This window comes from Phyllobates terribilis, unplaced genomic scaffold (assembly GCF_046119375.1).
Source record: "Phyllobates terribilis strain yellow unplaced genomic scaffold, ASM4611937v1 Scaffold_5__5_contigs__length_657084704, whole genome shotgun sequence".
Lineage (NCBI taxonomy): Eukaryota > Metazoa > Chordata > Amphibia > Anura > Dendrobatidae > Phyllobates > Phyllobates terribilis.
The window spans coordinates 532,980,397-532,999,702 of NW_027362765.1; the positions used below are offsets into that span (position 1 = coordinate 532,980,397).

At 40.5% G+C, this 19,306-nt stretch overlaps 1 protein-coding gene across 4 annotated transcripts in view; it reads left to right on the forward strand.

Annotated features, from left to right (window-relative positions):
* LOC141273646 (PH and SEC7 domain-containing protein 1-like) overlaps window positions 1–19,288 on the forward strand; it is a 555,342-nt gene extending 536,054 nt beyond the window's left edge. For all 4 annotated transcript variants that reach the window (XM_073685772.1, XM_073685776.1, XM_073685773.1 and 1 more), the window contains 6 exons: window positions 4,103–4,281; window positions 5,659–5,729; window positions 6,548–6,705; window positions 8,044–8,188; window positions 10,699–10,842; window positions 14,027–19,288. In XM_073685772.1, coding sequence (XP_073541873.1) covers window positions 4,103–4,281; window positions 5,659–5,729; window positions 6,548–6,705; window positions 8,044–8,188; window positions 10,699–10,842; window positions 14,027–14,272 — 943 coding nt within the window. In that variant the 3' untranslated portion in view covers window positions 14,273–19,288. The remainder of the gene's footprint in view (window positions 1–4,102; window positions 4,282–5,658; window positions 5,730–6,547; window positions 6,706–8,043; window positions 8,189–10,698; window positions 10,843–14,026) is intronic.
* The last annotated feature ends 18 nt before the right edge of the window (window positions 19,289–19,306 follow it).

Consider the following 19,306-nt stretch of genomic DNA (forward strand, 5'->3'; position numbering starts at 1 on the left):
CAGCTGTTTTCTCCTCCCTGCTCACATGTCAGAAAAATGGAAAGGGCCAAGTAAGAAGAAAGCAGGAGTTTGGCACAGAATGAGAAAATACATACTTAAGGTCCTTATATAAGAGAATCAGCATGGAGCCAGAGTAATGAAGAGACTGTAGTGCAGTGCAGAAGAGAGGCATTAGCGCCATCAAAATCAAAGACCTTACTCACATCATGTTTGGAGGTATGTGTTGGAAGAATTCCTGATTGGAGGCTACACTGTAAAGTGTAGTTTATAGTATAGTATAGTTTATCTACTGTAGCTATTTGAGTGTGCAGCACCTAAAAGTGAAAGTCTGACATTATTAGACACAGGCTGTGGCTAGAAAAAAACAGACAACTGTGTGCTGCGCCAGCCAAAGCAAGTGGTCAGGCCTTAAAGAGAATCTGTCACCATGTTTTTGCTATGAAATCTGAAAGCAGTATAATGAAGGGAGAAAGATCTTGAGTCAAGCGAAATGTCACTTATTTTGATGGGTGGTGTAGTTTTGATAAAATCACTGTTTTTCCTGCTGCAGATCTAGCAGCTCTCTGAATGCTGAGCTCTGTATAACCCCGCCCACACCACTGATTGCCGCTTTCTACCTATTTACGGTGTACACAGAAAGCTGCCAATCAGCAGTAGAGGCGTGGTTTCACATAGCAGGAGGACTACATAGCACAAGGCAACTAATCATCTAGTGACTATCTCCTGCAGATAAATCACTGATTTTATTGAAACTGCAATAAGCAGCCTAATAAGTCAGGGCCGGCGTCAGCACCTGGCGCACCCGGGCAAGTGCCAGGGCCCTGAGCAGGCAGGAGGCCCACTCACGGTCGGGCACCCTGCCGGGCTATGGGTGGAGGGGAGCGGTGCCAGCGCCCACCCTTCTCCCCCGCTTGCTCAGGGCGCCCCAGACAGATACTTACCTCTCCCCGTGCCTCCGCAGATCCGCTGTCTTCCTGCTGTGTGCTCCCTGTGACGTCTCAGGTCAGAGGGTGCGGTGACGTCTTTCCATCGCACCCTCCCCTGAGCCGTCACAGGCAGCGCAGAGTGGGACGACGTCAGCAACGCTGGAGTCCGGACCTGAGCAGCGGCAGCCGGTGAGGAGGAGTGAGGTGAGTATTTGATTTTTTTTTTTTTTATGTATGGAGGCATGGGGCATTATATGGGGGGGGGGGTGACATCCTGCATGAGACATTAAAATGGGGGGTGACATCCTGCATGGGACATTATAAGGGGGGGATTGACATAATGCATGGGCCATTATATGGGGGGGTGACATCTTGCATGGGGCATTATATGGGGGGGTGACATGCTGCATGGGGCATTATATGGGGGGGTGACATCCTGCATGGAGCATTATATGAGGGGTGACATCCTGCATGGGGCATTATATGGGGGGAGGGACATCCTGCATGGGGCATTATATGGGGGGGAAAGTGACATCCTGCATGGGGCATTATATGGGGGGAAAGAGACATCCTGCATGGGGCATTATATTGGGGGGAGAAGGGACATCCTGCATGGGGCATTATATGGGGGGGAAAGGGACATCCTGCATGGGGCATTATATGGGGGTAGAGGTGACATCATGCATGGTGCATTATATGGGGCGGAGAGGTGACATCCTGCATGGGGCATTATATCGAGGGGAGAAGTGACAGCCTGCATGGGGCATTATATGAGGGGTGACATCCTGCATGGGGCATTATATTGGGGGGAAGGGACATCTTGCATGGTGCATTATATGGGGAGGAAAGGGACATCCTGCATAGGGCATTATATGGGGGGGGAGAAGTGATATCCTGCATGGGGCATTATATGGGGGGGTGACATCCTGCATGGGGCATTATATGGGGGGTGACATCCTGCATGGTGCATTATATGGGGGGGAGCAGCCTGCATGGGGCATTATAAGGGGGGAACAGCCTGCATAGGGCATTATGTGGGGGGAACAGCCTGCATGGAGCATTATATGGGGCCAGTATCCTGTATGGAGCGTTATAACTGGACCAGTATCCTGTACAGAGCGTTTTATGGGGGCCAGTATTCTGTATGGAGCGTTATATGGGGGCCAGTATTCCGTATGGAGCATTTTATGGGGGCCAGTATTCTGTATGGAGCGATTCACCGGTTTCTGAGCTATTGTGGAATTTACAATAGATATCGCTCATGTAATGTAAGAAGTGAAATCTTTGCATTGTACTATACCTATATTTCTCTGCGGTATCTGTGCATCATGAATCGTGGTATGTGTTAAAGGGACCCACTGAGACTCTTTCGCCCAGAAAAACCTGGAGCCGGCCCTGTAATAAGTGATACATCGCTGGAATCAGGGTCTCTGCCCCTATATCATGTTGCTGTCAGATTACATAGCAAAAACCTGCTGACAGATCCCCCTTAAGGAATATTGAGACAACTGAACAATGTTTACTCACTGAAATATAATGATTACAAGAACAAGTTTACAAACTTGGATATTCTAACCACAAAATGCAAACTTTCAGTTTGATGAATGTGGCAGTAGTGCTTTCTATTCAATATCTTTGCAAATTACTGGTGGCTACAATCCAGTTCACCAGAACAGTCACAATGGCTTGTTATTTTCTCAGGCCTCACTCACTATGATGTGGGCAGACTATGTCAGGCCCATTAGGACTCTTGATCAGCAATTGCAGGTGGACTGCCTACAGTCTGGTGGACTGCCTACAGTCTGGTAAACTGCCTACAGTCTGGTGAACTGTCTACTGTCTGGTAGACTACCTACTGTCTGGTGCACTGTCTACTGTCTGGTGGACTGCCTACTGTCTGGTAGACTACCTACTGTCTGGTGCACTGCCTACTGTCTGGTGGACTGCCTACTGTCTGGTGGACTGCCTACTGTCTGGGGAACTGCCTACTGTCTGGTGGACTGCCTACTGTCTGGTAGATTGCCTACTGTCTGGTAGATTGCCTACTGTCTGGTGGACTGCCTACAGTCTGGTGAACTGCCTATTGTCTGGAAGACTGCCTATTGTGTGGTAGACTGCCTACTGTCTAGTGAACTGCCTACTGTCTAGTGAACTGCCTACTGTCTGGTGGACTGTCTACTGTCTGGTAGACTACCTATTGTCTGGTGGACAGCCTACTCTCTGGTGAACTGCCTACTGTCTGGTGGACTGGCTACTGTCAGACTGCCTACAGTCTGGTGAACTGCCTGCTGTCTGGTGAACTGCCTGCTGTCTGGTGGACTGCCTACTGTCTGATGAACTACCTACTGTCTGGCGGACTGCCTACTGTCTGGTGGACCGCCTAAGATATGGAACCTTCTGCAGATCTACCTGTCTTCTAATGAAGAGAAACCTTCTGCTAATTGTCTCAAGCAGCATGGTAACAGGGCTGGTTTTTCCAAAATGCAATGTTAATCATCCAGTTAAAATCTACCATACCACCCTTAAATCAGAAAGGACCACTTAAATACACTGTGCACTAAATGGCAAACTATCACAATGTAATATAAAACGGGTTAATATTAGAAACTGTAACAGATCTGTGAAGATAGTATGGGAGAGATAGAAAGTACTTTCAGCAACAGACAGGAGCCCCACGCTACCGCTCCACAGCCTCATTGTGCACAGGAACCCTTATTCTCTGCTGTAATACCTCAACCATTTATGCAGTCAAGTCTTCAGCCTGTTTTTATAACTATATAGATCTGGTTCTTATTATTTCTTCAAGAATAGACAAATCTTCTAGTGACCTGTTTTTCTTATTTATTTTCTTCATGAAACAGCAAGGAACCATTTAGATGTCTGTGCAAGATATGCCTTGCTATGCTTCGTGACTATTTATGCCATGCTTCGTGATTTTATCTTCTAATAAGCTCTAACACAACAGTTTCTCAGTGTATGAGTGATTTAATGCATGCAATATTTTGTGTCTTTACATTTATATGTACAAAGTATCTGTGGCCACAGACAATCATGGCTCACCCGTAACAAAATTTACAATTGATAAGCAGATTTAGACATTGATAATCTAATAAGCCAACAAGATTTCTTTCAGTCTTGTTAGGTGTGCAGTAACATGTGATGATTTATGTCTGCAGAGATGAAGAAGAGCTCAGGAGATCACTCTCAGAACTGGCAGATCCAAACCCCAAATCAATAAAGCGCATCAATAGTTGTGGAAAACCATTTCTTGACTTCTCTCAAGATCCTAATATCACCACTTACAAGTATGGAGTGTTGGTGCGCAAAATCCATGCAGATCCTGACTGCAAAAAAAGTGAGTAGTAGGAGAATAGATGATCTATAGGTATGGGGAATTTTTTTATCGATCTTGTTCTTATGTTTAAATTTGCAGTTAAAGGTCTGCTGTTTTTCTATTAGTAAAGTAGTACATTGTGGAGACACAGTTCTGGTATTTAAAGGGAATCTGTCAGTAGGATCAATCCTCCCAAGCAGTGTATATGGGTACACAGGTCATAGGAAGCTGAATAAAATGACACCTTGATATCTGCGATACGATGTCTTATTCCAGAGATATCTTCATTTTTTATAAATCTGAAAACGAGCTGTTAAGATCTATGGACAGGATACAGATCTCCCTGAGAATCTGCCTCCAAGGCTTATGTTAAATGATCGAGGGCTTTACCAGTGTGAGACATGTAATGATCAAGAGCGCAGACGGTCAGTCATTACATGTCTAGCACATTTAAAATAATTTATGGAGGCAGATTCTCAGTGAGATCTATGTCCTGCCCATAGATCTTAACAGCTTATTTACATATAAGAAAATCGTGGATTTCTCTGGAATAAGACATCAGAGCGCACATATCAAGGTTTTTATTTTATTCTACGTTTTATTACCGGCTTAGGAGGGTTGATCCTACTGACAGATTTCTTTTAAAGAGGATCATATCCTAGAAATGAATAAAAAAATGAATCAAAGTGAAGTGATCCAAAGTCTGACTTTCTGGTAACTAGAATTTGACCTGTGATATCTTATGATAAATTATCTCCATGTAGCCATGCATCTTTTAGTAAATTTTTAGATACATATATATGTCAAAAATATACAATGCAAGATAACAAATAGGAAGATAAGAGAAATAATTGTTTGCCCATGTGCACATCTGAGCAGAATACAAACGGGAGGGGATTGATATCCAACTCTGGCTGGCATAGAGAGAGGATATCACTTAATGAGGCAATGTCAAGCTGCACAATTCAAAGGTTTTATAGTCCCAGGTGATAAAGTAGCACCAATCTCTATGTAATGTAGCAATCCTGTATGGAAGTATAGTAAAGAATTCTGTGTGCCATTACCGGTATTTCATTGTGGGCGAAATTTACTTACATGTCCAGCACCAAAATGTCAAAAATTAAAAGAAAAAGTAATAAAAGAAAATTATACTTCTTGGTGCTTTATGGCTATCTACATATGATATGCTCTGTTCACATTACGTTTAATCAACAAATGCATGTTTGAAGAGTTACGTTGAACGCCTAGATTGGGATGCCAAGGCCCATTTACTGTGCTGATCGGCAAGGATCCCAACAATTAAACATCAATGGCCTAAGGATAGGTCAACAGAATAAATGACATTATGAATTTTTATGAATTGCAGTAGAAAATCTCTTCTTCCTTTATTCCTTGCAGCACCAAGAGGAAAGAGGGGCTGGAAAACGTTTCATGGAATACTGAAGGGCATGATACTTTATCTACAGAAGGTATGATTTAGTTGTGGGATACTTTAGTTACAAACACATCACATTTCACTACAGTTAATTTCTGCAAAGTAACTGGTTACTATTTGACTTTTCTTTACTTTACTGTTTATAGCTTATATAGTTCAGAAAGAAAAAGACGTGTTCTTTTGTATTCTATTCTGGTATATCCTAAAATTATTTTTTTATAATTTCATTAAAAAAAAGAAAACAGTATATTTTTATTCTGACCGTAGTCTTCCTGCTCTGCTTGCCTTCTGCCTGCCCCTCTGTACATAATACTCAGAGAGATTTTTGCTTGTGTTTTCTGGTCCAAATGGTGGAATAAGCAGATATAAAAGGGTCCTCAGTTTGAGTGGTATTACATGCCTTAATGTAGGTGGATACAGCAGGAAGTGGTGCAGCTGTTTCAATAGCGGTAAAGGAGGAAGTGATGTCAGAGAGGCGGGGCAGTATTTTAGCGACTTCTCCTTTACCGCCCAGTAACATGTAGGAGTTGTTATTACTGTCTGTTTTGTTAATAGTGTACACAGCACAAGGGCGATTAATAATACCGACATGATAATGATATTCCTTTTGTCAAACATAATGGAAGTACTTTCATTTCCTTTTCAGTATTTTCCATCTTGCATACAATTGCTCTCCGATGAAATTATCAAGACATGTTGTTACCAAACCTGTATCAATGTGACCTTAGCATTCACACTAAGATAAAACATCAGCTCAGCATGTAATTTCAATTAATTAATCCGACATTGGATGGTATCTATTCAGTATACGGACACTTGGGTACAGTAATACATTTCCTGTCTCTGTTTTAGGAGGAATATAAACCAGGCAAACCAATTTCTGAAGAAGACTTGAAAAATGCAATCAGCATACATCATTCTTTAGCTACCAGGGCATCCGACTATAACAAAAGGCCAAATGTCTTTTACCTACGAACAGCAGACTGGAGAGTATTCCTCTTTCAAGCGCAGTGAGTCATAACAATTGTCATAAATGTCTGATGATGACCAATGACTGGTCCGGTCTGATCAGTCATAAATTACTGTAGTTGACAAGACTTCTGTTACTTCACCCTTGATTCATTGGCAAAATGAAGTCAAAATTCAGACTCTTAACAGCACCTAATGAGAAAGTTAACTTTCCTTTCCAATAATAGCCAAATTCGTCATCAGCATTTGAGAATTAGTTTTAGATAATTTTATTAATATTTAATAAAAGCCACCATCCTTAGCGCTTCTCTTGGTTAGCAGGTTCGGCATGACATCATGTGTGTGTCACGTTACAATGATGACGTTGTGCCGTGCCACTGCCGACTAATTAGAAGAGACGCCAAGGATGCCGGCAGATAGGAGGAGGTTTGCAAGACTCGGTTTGGCAGCCACGGACTATCGACATGGTCTCTGGATCAAGGTCCTGCAAATCTTTTTGCTGAAGTCTATAATATAACAATGTTGTGCACATTCTAACAATTACAAAAGACAGTGTGGTACAGACAAATGAAGTCCATATGAACTTACTATCTGTAAATGATAGAAATCAGGGAGTGGCATTCATAGGTCATAGGACACAGGTAGAGAGAGGCAGTGTTGGAATATTATGGCAGCCTTTATTCTTGGTTATATTGATTTTGGAAGGGGCACGTTTTCATGGCACATTTGTAGTGCTGATTAGAAGATGGGAGCAATGTTCTAAGAGAGGAGGCATGAGAGAAGACTTAGATATAGAGAGGGGGTTGTTAACAGAGATGGAAGTTGAATGTGTAAATTAAAGAGAAAATATAGAATGGAGCAGAACTTGATATCATTTTGCAGATTGAAGCAAGTATTTTAGTCTGGCAAGAATCCAGTCTAGGGACTGATGAAGAGGAGGTGACATTAGAGGAAGGTAGCAGGGCTTGGTGGTAGGGTTTAGTACAGACTGGAGAGACGCTAGTCACTTTGCCCATGTACCACACAGGAGGGTGTTGCAGTAGTCTGGCTGGGATATCGGAATAGAATATCATCGTTACGCCACGCAAAATTACAGTATAGTTAAGGAAGCGGGCTGTACATGAAACATGTGATTGATGAGATTCGACTGGAGTTTATAATATGACTTTGATAATTGAAAAGCAAGGAAGCTTCAAAAATGTGTGACAAAAGCAGAAATATTGTAGACCTTGTTTATATTTTCTAATATATTGAAAATTACAAGCATAGACAAATGTAGCCAACTACCCAAACATCACATTAGTGACTCCTGACATTACATGAAAATGGAGCTTGTGTGAAAGCATTTTTTAAAACTTTTTTCTTTTTTTTTTAATCAGAAATACAGAACAGATGCATTCATGGATCACCCGCATTAATGTGGTAGCAGCGATGTTTTCTGCTCCTCCATTCCCAGCTGCAATTGGATCACATAAAAAGTTTAGCCGACCACTACTTCCAAGTGCCATCACTCGCCTATCCCAGGTAGATTTTTAACTTTTAGTTCATACCAAATTACTGGGCATGCATTTATTACTTTTTACATCATTTGAGTTGTGTCTTTTGCTTTTGTTTTAACCCCCTGTTGACATTTGCTGTACTTTTATATAGCTGCAACTATATAAAATATTAGCAGAAGCTGCGACTGCACCATCTGCAGCAGGTGTCAGCTGCATATTACTGCCAGGGGCAGATTAAGAGTAACCAGGGCCCTGGGCAGTTCGGAACGCATGGGCACCCCCAGCATCTGATGTATTACGTAACATGTCGCATGATCCTATTTGATAGATCATGTGATTGGTCATGTGAGTAACACACACGTGCTCTGATGCACATCTGTAGCTGGAAAACTATGAAAATTGTTTCCCTTATGTACATCACTATTGATATCATAGCGCTATATATAATAGAGTAGGGGTTCCTGGAGCTACACTTCTTCTTGTGGCTGGCGCGTACATGCTGGCGCACTCGCAATAACATTATCAAGCTGGCACATCACAGAACAGATGACGGGAGCTCCCCTGGAGCTGCGCTGCTATTCTGTATTGCAACAGAGCTCTAGAAAAGCTACCTGCCCGTGACATTATAATGAGGGCAATCTGGCCATGGGCCCCCTTGGAGCCTCAGGTCCCGGGAGATAGCCCACATTGCCCTCATTATAATCCGCCTATGATTACTGCTGACACTCTGCTGCTGCAGCCAGGGTCAGCAATAACTCTGATTTAACCCCTAGCAATGTCAGGAATAATAATCCTGGTATCTAAGCATTACAGGGTGCATGTCACATGTACTTCAACATGGTACCAAAATGTTACTTAACACTAAACAACATAAGTACAGAACCCAATGGCTATTTACACACGGCGTCTTTTTAAGGAGGATTCTGCCACAGAAACTGCCTGAAATAAACAATCGGAAAGTACTCAAAAGAATGGACATATGCATTTTTATGTAAAAATTACTTGCTGTACATATGTTCAATGTTTTTGATGTATTTTAGCCACTTCAGGTTTTTAAAGACGCTAAAGGGTTAAAAGAAGAAACCTGTCCATTCTTTGGGTCTTTTTCGCTCTGAAGATGCTCTATACCTTAGAATACAAGTCGATGGGAAAGCTAAAAAGATGCTCAGAGGACACCGGACGTCTTTTGGAGCATAATGTCATAATCTTTACTTAAAAAAACGCTAGCAGTTTCATTATTATTCAATCTAGTGAAAAATAACTTCAGTAAAAAAAGAAAATCATGGAAAAGGACCGATAGAAACGACACGCTAGAGTTGTCTTATGCGTCTTTTGCCTGAAAAACTGTGGGTTTGTCTGAGTTTAAATGACGTTGTGTGAACATAGCCTGAGTGTAATTCTAAAATTGCAGTTTTTTTCTAAGTCCCCTTCCTAAAAAAAATATAATTTTAATACATCATATGTACACCTAAATGGTGCCATTAGAAAAATACAATTAGTCTTCAAAAAAACAAACTCTCCTTCAGCTGCATCCAGCTAACTGTGGTGGGCCCAGTGTTCAGCCACATGCAAATATTACATTGCCCTCTTTCACAAATGTACCTATGCTTCTATATAATAATAAACTGGGTATCTTGTTACATACATGATGAGATGTTGCTTTTGTCCTTAAATAGAGAACCGAGTGTATTGGGCCAACCACTGCTCATGTTGAGGGGTAAGTGGCTAACTCCTATACAAGGGCCCATCGGTGGATCTGTTCCCCTTTGTGCCAGTCCGAGCCTGGCTGCATAAATGGAAAAAAAAAGTCATGATTTCCTGAATGCAGGGACAAAAAAAACAAAACTAAAATATAAAAGGCAATAACATAGTAGAGCAATAATTAGTGATGCCAGCTTATAGTGTGTGGACTTTTTTTTTAACCCAACCTTGTACAACGTACCTGTAAGCAAAGCCGTACTGGACCCACCTTTCCCGGGTCCACCAATGAGTCTCTGCCACTGCTCTTAGTATCTGGCATTCGCTGGGGTGTCATGTTGACAGCGTGGCAGCCAATGAGCACAGTGGCTCTGTCATTATAGACTGAACGCCCCCTTCAAATCAACTGAGCTCACTGACTGGCTGCCATGGTGTCGGCGTGACATCAGCGCTGTAGCCATAAAAAAAACTAACTGTGCTGTACTTACCTTCCCAGGCTAGACCCTGGGAAGGTGAGTAGAGCGCTTTTTTTTTTATATAGTAATAGCAATCTGCAGCCGGGGCTGAACGTTATCTGAAAAGGAACAACCCCTTTAAGGAAGTTATTACCTACTGTTAAGTAGCCATGTGAGACAGGTGTATCATATTTTAAGTAAATAAGTTTCTTTCTGTTTTAATAAAATAAAGAATATTTGTGCACATAATTATGAGACATAAAGGTTCCATCATTTTTTGAATTGACAATAATGAATCTAAAATAAAGAACCTGATGACGCACAATCATAACCTTGTCTTAAAGAAAATAAATAATGGGTTTACTTTATATTTCATGCCCAGGAAGAACAGGTGAAAACACATGAGTCTAAATTCAAGAGTATGTCATCAAGCTTAATAGAACATCGCACGGCTCCTCCGGATAAGAAGGTGAAAGGGAAAGAGGTGGACGAATTTAAGCAGAAAGAAGACTATCTAGAGTTTGAGGTTTGTCACCTATATCCTTCAAATGTTCACACTGAGTTATATGGCAGATTGTGAAGCAGATTCGCTTTCTAAATCCATACCAAAGGGTTATAAAAAAGTGTGCTTAGTACTTGCTTGCACATTTTAGTCTAGAAAATACTCCAGTTTTGACCTTTGAATCAAAGCAGGAATAAAAAGACCCATACACAAAAACCTCATCAAGAACAGCATAAGGCCTCTTCACATGTTCTGGTGATTCCGGTACTGGAAAAAACAGTACCGGTGAGATCCAGGGTTCGTGTGCCATCATCCGTGTGGCGTATGTATGTTTGTGTGTCCGTGTGTACCATCCGTGTGCACCATCAGTGTGACAAGTACTGGACAGTGAGATATATATAATCAGTGCTTTGCATGTGTATTTTTCTGTTCTGTAATGTATTTATCTAATAATTAAATAAATGATACAAATGGCCTGGGGTCCCCCTTATTTTTAATAACCAGCTTAGGGAAAGCAGACAGCTGGGGGCTGGTGTTATTATTCTGGGAAGGGGCCAATATCCATGTAGTTTCCCAGCCTATTAATATCAGCTTACAGCTGTCTGTGTAGCCTTTAATGGTTATTAAAAAGGGGGGTCCCAAAAAAAATGACGTGGGGTCCCCCCTATTTTTAATAACCAACAAAGGCTAAACAAACAGCTGCTGGCTGATCTTAATAGGCTGGGAAGGGGCCATGGATTTTGGACCCCTCCCAGACTAATATCACCAGCCCTTAGTTATTCCAGAAATGGCACATCCATTATATGCACCAATTCTGGCACTTAGCCTCGGCTCCTCCCAATTGCCCTGGTGCTTGGGCAATCAGGGTAATGGTTTTGGGGTTTATGTCAGCTGTGTAGTGATTTTTACCAAATCACAGCTGTCATCAAACCCATATATTACCCCGATTGCCAACGCACCATGGCATCTGGATGAGCAGGGTAAGGCGCCAAAATTGGTGCATCTAATGTGATGTGCCAATTTTGGGGCGGCTGTAGGCTTCTATTTTTTGGCTTGGGACGGGCCTTTAGCCATTGACTGTCCCAGCCTGATAATAGAAGCCCGCAGCGTCTGCTTTATATGTGAATGTTTTTAAACACAGGGGGGACCCCAAGCAGTTTTTTTGCTTATTTATATACACTACAACTATTATCAGCGCTGCCTGGTCTCCCTGTGATCAGCGAGAGGATGATGATAGTTGTAGACAGCACCCAGCGCCTGGGAAAAGTGCCAACTGTACTGCTTTTCCCAGCCACTGGAGCTTTTTATTCCAGTACGTGTCACACAGATGTCACACGGATGTCAGCCATGTGTCATCACTGTGCATGTGTGCGGCACGCATTTCCTCCGTGCTGCTGGAAAAAAAGGAAATGTCTGCGGGTTTTTCACAAGGACACACGGTATGTGTGAAAAACCTGACATGTGCATACCACAATTGAATACAATGGATGTGCGTGTGTCCGTATTTGCAGTCCTTAAAAAACAGACTGCATACGGACCAAAAAAAATGGACGTGTGAAGGTGGCCTAAAAGTGATCTAAAAAATACTTCTGCTTTGCTCTGCAGATCTTTCTGCCATAAAAATGCTCATTAAAGAACTCCAAGTGAACAAATCCTTATTGTCAATAAGATAATATCCAACTATCTCATTCTGCGGAATTCACTTATGGCAGAGAAGAGTAATGACTGAAATATAACACTTGATTAATGCACAATGGATGCACATCACTATTCATCTTGGAAAAAATGTATTCACTCCCTTTCTGCATATTTAGGATTGGTTTTTATACTCCTTTCTTATTAGCATAAAGGGTCAGATTTGATTTGCAGAGTATGGCCATTGATTAACCCTTAGCTATAATGCATCCTTATCCTGTATAACATTAGAGAAGTTCGGTGTGCCTCCTATTCTGCCGCATTAGAAAAGTTCTAAAGCCTTTCCATGACAAGATGTTTGTCAAGTAGATGCCAGTGATGAGTTCATTATCAGCTTTAATTATCGCAGAGAAATGTTAAAATACTCTGGAGGGAAATAAATTAAACTTAAATCACACATCTTGATGCATGACATGCTTTGGAAATATTTAAAACTGATTTACATTTTTCAAAAATAAACCTCTATTAACCCACTAATACTTATGTATGAGCTTTATTAGAGATGGTATCCCTCCCTTAGTATAGCATTTGGATAGAAAACATTCACTAAAGGTGAATGAAATTAATGGGTCACTACAGATAAAGAACTAACCTTAAAAATAATGGTGATTTCGCTGATTTTACACATATATATATATATATATATATATATATATATATATATATTTTTTTTTTATGAAAGTGTTTTCGAAGATGCTTCTAAACCTCATGCCAGCAATCCAATGGAATTACAGAGCAGTCAGCATTTACCAAGTGTAGGCTGCCATTTACAAAAATGGAAATGATGGAGTTTGGGTTGATGAGCATGTAACAGCCATTGCATTCAAGTGTTTTACATTGGAGCAGTCAGAAACGAGACAGTAAAAGTCTGTCTATTCTACTTCGCATTTAGTAAATTGTGATCCTCACATTTACATCATCATAGTATCTTATTTGATCAGTATACACCATGCTCCATGTACAAGGTGGAAATGGAAGACTATTTTGTGTCCACAGCTCCTTTGCTGATCCATGTTTCTCTATGGGAACAGATTTCAAGCTATTCCTGGATAGAATAATCCTGTGTTACCCTGGTCCATCTGTCTCCTACTTCTTGACAACTGAATTTATGCAAAACAAATGACCTTTATATAGTCAAATAGTCCCCTATCCATCACCTTTTGTAGAAAATAGATGGCCGGAAGAAGGGTATTGATTTACTAACAATCCGCTCTCAAATGCCATTTTAGGCAATGGCAACCGAATAAGGATGTTCCCCATTTAAACTTTTGTATTGAAGAACTAAAAACATTCAAAACAAACACAAGGGAAATAAATGCTATTAGCTTAATCATTACAGCTAATTAGGTGGAAGGGTGCCCCTTTCTAATATAAGGCTAGGTTCTCATTCTGTTGAAACTTTCCATTTTTTTATCACATAAAAAAAAGTAACATTATTTCCACAGGATAGCAAAGCATGATGCGGACAGGCCCACATTTATACATTTAAAGTTTTCTTATTTTGTTTTGACAGAAATCCCGTTACGGCACTTACGCCATGCTCTTAAGAGCCAAACTGAAAGCCGGCACGGAGGATTTGGAAGCTTTTGAAAACAGCTTATTTGACTCTGCAGAGAATGATGAGGATGGACTTAAAAAGTCCCGCTCCAGTCCTTCTCTAAATCTGGACCCTCCCGTTACATCCACCAAAGCAAAATGCCGCGGGTCTTCGAGAGGAAGCTGCAGAACGACCCACAACAGTACCAGGCAAAAATCTTGAACCGTCCGCTAGGGAAAAATCTTGGCTGATGAATGAAAAAAAAAATGAAGGGCCCCTCTATCCTATATACGTGGTATGTTGGATTTCAAGCTGGTACCAATAAGTATTGCATGATTTAATACTTTTTGCCGGTACGTGCTTCGACGGGTTCAGACCTTGAAGGGCTTTAAGAAACAGTGGTGTGATTCCTAGAAAGGATGACAAGCTGCACAATCACTGCAAGCACTGCCCAAGACATCTCACATGTATTGTGCGAGGGGAGAGAAGAGCATGTGAATGGAGGTTTTTCAGTGTGTATTTCTCTATGTCCAGATGCTATACTCTTTCTTTTATATTTAAGCCATTCAGATCCAGCGGGACCATATTTTTAAATTTTATTAGCGGGAGTCTACCAAAAAGCAAACCTAAATGATACTGATAGCGTTTCCTCACATATCTGAGCGAACTACTTCACGGAAGCAAGTACAGCACACAAACTTTGTTGATCAAATCTTTTTTTTTTACGGCGACAACAAAGAGATGAAAGCCTCCGAGTCTAAACACAAAGGGCAATGTACAGAATTTCTATTCGTTTTGTATATGTTTCACCTACTCAAGCTAAGGAGAGGAGATAGAGTGAAGCCACGTGACTCCCAAAGCGGAACTTAGACAATTAGGCGTTTGGCAAAATGACTTCTTCATTTTAGGATGGTGCCAATTCTTTACTGGACTTCTCCCTTTTTGTGACATATTTTTGCACTTTTACTACTTTACTGAATTTGATTGTCATGCTGATATTTTGTAGTATTAACGCTCCTTTTGAGGTTTGGGCATCGTTTCGTTTCATGCTAAAAGAAAAAAAAAATATGAATGTCAAAATTTCTTTATATAAAATACTCTAAAGGGAAGTTTACACTTAATGTAAAAAGGCAACAAAGATGCAACGTTCTCTGCATGTCTCAGAAACATCACTGACTTCTTACCATAAAGCGTTGGACCTGGACAGTCAAAGTTGGACACACCTGAAGAATACCAGCAGAATTCCGATTTGTCGTTGGCTTTTTTTTTTGGAGTGAACATAAGGAATGTAGTTGTATGGGTAAGAGTTTGGGACAATTTAGGATGGTAAGAGAAACTGAAATTGAATGCCAAGCTTTTAAGCCATAATATACTGCCCAACATTCTTGGTAAATTACAAAGCAGCAGTACTCGACTGTTCATTTTGAAACAAGTTTTTAAGCAGCTCCAGAGGGCTAGGAGGTTGTGACCAGAATTGCTCAATTTGCAGCAAGCCGCATTCAATTACCAACATCACTCTTTACCTACAATTTTGGCTTTTTTTTTTATAACTTTGGCCGTTTTGTTTGCGCTTCGACCTTCTATTAATCAATGTTTTATACCCAATATTAATCTACCTGATTATCACTATCTGATATCATTTTTACAATATATTTCAAAACACATAAAACTGAACACCTCTTATATCACTGCATATACATACATACAGGTCTAGAGGTTAACGTACAAAAGTAGACCCTATGCTCTCACGTACGATTACATCTTATCTTCATTAACCAAGTTAGTCATTAAGTTTTTGCATATGAAAAATAGCAGATGGATATACATGCAATAACATCACTGAACAAGACTTCTCAGTTGACAGCATTAAAGCTCAATACTAATAAAGCCTCATCCATTTATATAAAACCCATCTATTTAAGAAGATGCTACCATTTGGTTGACATCCTTAAGTTCCCAATATAAGTATATTATTTGGGGGGATTTATTTTGGTTTTATGTATTATTAAATCTTGTGCCCTGGAAAGAATAGTACTGTATGTAATTCAATAAAATGCCGTTACTTCCTGAGGAATAATATAGTGTTCATGCGGTGATCAACATTTAATCTTCTGGAGAGAATTTCCCTCATGTAGACATCAAAGTAAATAATTCCGTCTTGTGAACGGCAAACTGCTCATTAACAGCAGAAATTTACTGAAACCGAAGAACTTGAGGCAAGCCACCCTCAGTTTTTCATTCTGTAATAACTAGCAGCCATTCATTAGGAGCTGCCGCCGTTACATATTACATGTACTATTAATCTAAGTCTTGAATTATTTGCTACTAAGAGAGACACTTTATTTTATTTTTATTTTTTTTGACAGTTTGATGTTTGGCTCCATTGGGTGCCATGTTTGATAATGATTAAGGATCCGTTTCTCGTAAAATGGATTTCCTGGCTAGTAAAATGTATGTGTAGGAGTCCTTAGTCACATAGTAGGAAATTACGCAAAACTCCTTTTTTTATTCTAAAAATAATATAATAATGAGTGCATTGTTTCCTAGTTACAGTATTTTTTTATTCTATTATTTGGGTTCTCGATATCAACAGATCTCAGTTAACAATGATTGAATTTGCGCCAAGTTCTGTTACATATTGTATCATGTCTGTTTATGTAAATGCTGCAAATATTCTATGACTTCTATACATAAATAATCATATATCTGAGACTAGAGGGAACATTTATACAGCCAAATAGTTGTATTGACCATAAGGGGGCCGTTAGATTTCCATCAGTCATGGCCTAAGTCGTTAGTAAGGGAGTATGGAATATATAAAATGGCTACAGGTTTGTAAAATCAATTTCTTATGTTTTAATTGTATGCTGTGACCTATAATATTCTCTAGACGGAGGCTACACGACAATGGCTTCTCCTCTTTATGCTCACCATATCATTTATATATCTAGCAAATGAGATCTAGAACGTGAAATCATTTTATTGGTCCCTTGCCTGAGAAAAGCAGGGAACTTGGAGATCATATATCCCAGTGTTTCCAATCTGGGAGCTATAGTTTTGCATCATCCACAGGTTGGAGACCCCCGATATAATGCAGAATTTAGCCGGGTTTCGGCTGAGTCACATCTGAGATGCCATTTTTCATCCAGTGCTCTTATAACCCCCAAGTAGCTGAAACACTCATACGAAAGATAATTTAGTATACTTACACCCACAAGTGACACATTGTGATATCACATCCTACTATTGCAAATGGCAGACTCCGCTCTGAGACATTAATATCTTCATATTAGAATCAGTATTTGAAGGATACAGCAGATTACACCCATGAATTGTAGAAGAATCGGTACATTCTTATCTGCACATTGGGTGAGTTCTTAGTTTGGTCATTTATACCTAAACTCTAGAAAAGTGGGTGAAAGGCTCCACTAATGTATTGCGTCTGCTTTATTTTATAGTACACTTTCTATAGAGTATAATATAATTAATATATTATGGAGCAGGTATATGTAACTCTATATTGTAGGACTCCCTTCTTCACAGCAGGCGATGCTTAGGTGCTTTAGTAGCAGCAATAATTTCCCTATATTAAATTTACAGTATTTTTTCTATTTATTTATTTGGGTTCTTAATATTAACAGATCCCAGATACTGCAAATGACTGTTTTTCTATTCAATATTAATACTTTGTTTCATATTCAGTGTGGAAATATTTGACAGAAGCAATGAGACTGAAAAATAATATTCTCCTTCTGCTACATCCATTCACACATTCGGTCTCTTATAGATAAGCCCATATACAGTCATGGCCAAAAGTATTGAGAATGAGACAAATAGTAATTTTTCCAAAGTTTACTGCTTCATTTTTTGTAATGGCAATTTGCATATACTCCTGAATGTCAAAGAGTGATCAGCTTAACAGCAATTACTGTACTTGCAAAGTCAATATTTGCCCAGAAAATGAACTTTAACCCCCAAAACACATTTCAACATCATTGCAGTCCTGCCTTAAAAGGAGCAGCTAACATCGTTTTAGTGATTGATCCATTAACACAGGTGTGGTTGTTGATGAGGACAGGGCTGGCGATCAATCAGTCATGATTAAGTAAGAATGACATCACTGGACACTTTAAAAGGAGGCTGGTTCTTGGTATCATTGTTTCTCTTCAGTTAACCATGGTTATCTCTAAAGAAACACGTGCAGCCATCATTGCACTGCACAAAAATGGCCTTACAGGGAAGAGTATCGCAGCTACAAAGATTGCACCTCAGTCAACAATCTATCGCATCATCAAGAACTTCAAGGAGAGAGCTTCCATTGTTGTCAAAAAGGCTCCAGGGCGCCCAAGAAAGACCAGCAAGCGCCAGGACCGTATCTTAAAACTGTTTCAGCTGCGGGATCGGACTACCAGCAGTGCCGAGCTTGCTCAGGAATGGCAGCAGGCTGGTGTGAGTGCTTCTGCACGCACTGTGAGGCGGAGACTCTTTGAGCAAGGGCTGGTTTCAAGGAGGGCAGCAAAGAAGCCACTTCTCTCCAGAAAAAACATCAGGGACCGACTGATATTCTGCAAAAGGTACAGGGAGTGGACTGCTGAGGACTGGGGCAAAGTCATTTTCTCTGATGAATCCCCTTTTCAATTGTTTGGGACATCTGGAAAACAGCTTATTCGGAGAAGAAGAGGTGAGCGCTGCCACCAGTCTTGTCTCATGCCAACTGTAAAGCATCCTGAAACCATTCATGTGTGGGGTTACTTCTCAGCCAAGGGAATCGGCTCACTCACAGTCTTGCCTAAAAACACAGCCATGAATAAAGAATGGTACCAGAATGTCCTCCAAGAGCAACATCTCCCAACCGTCCAAGAGCAGTTTGGCGCCCAACAATGCCTTTTGCAGCATGATGGAGCACCTTGCCATAAAGCAAAGGTGATAACTAAATCGCTCATGGAACAAAACATAGAGATTTTGGGTCCATGGCCTGGAAACTCTCCAGATCTTAATCCCATTGAGAACTTGTGGTCAATCATCAAGAGACCGGTGGACAAACAAAAACCAACAAATTCTGGCAAAATGCAAGCATTGATTATGCAAGAATGGACTGCTATCAGTCAGGATTTGGTCCAAAAGTTGATTGAGAGCATGCCAGGGAGAATTACAGAGGTCTTGAAGAAGAAGGGGCAACACTGCAAATATTGACTTGCTGCATTAATTAATTCTAACTGTTAATATAACCTATTGGTACTCATAATACGATTGCAA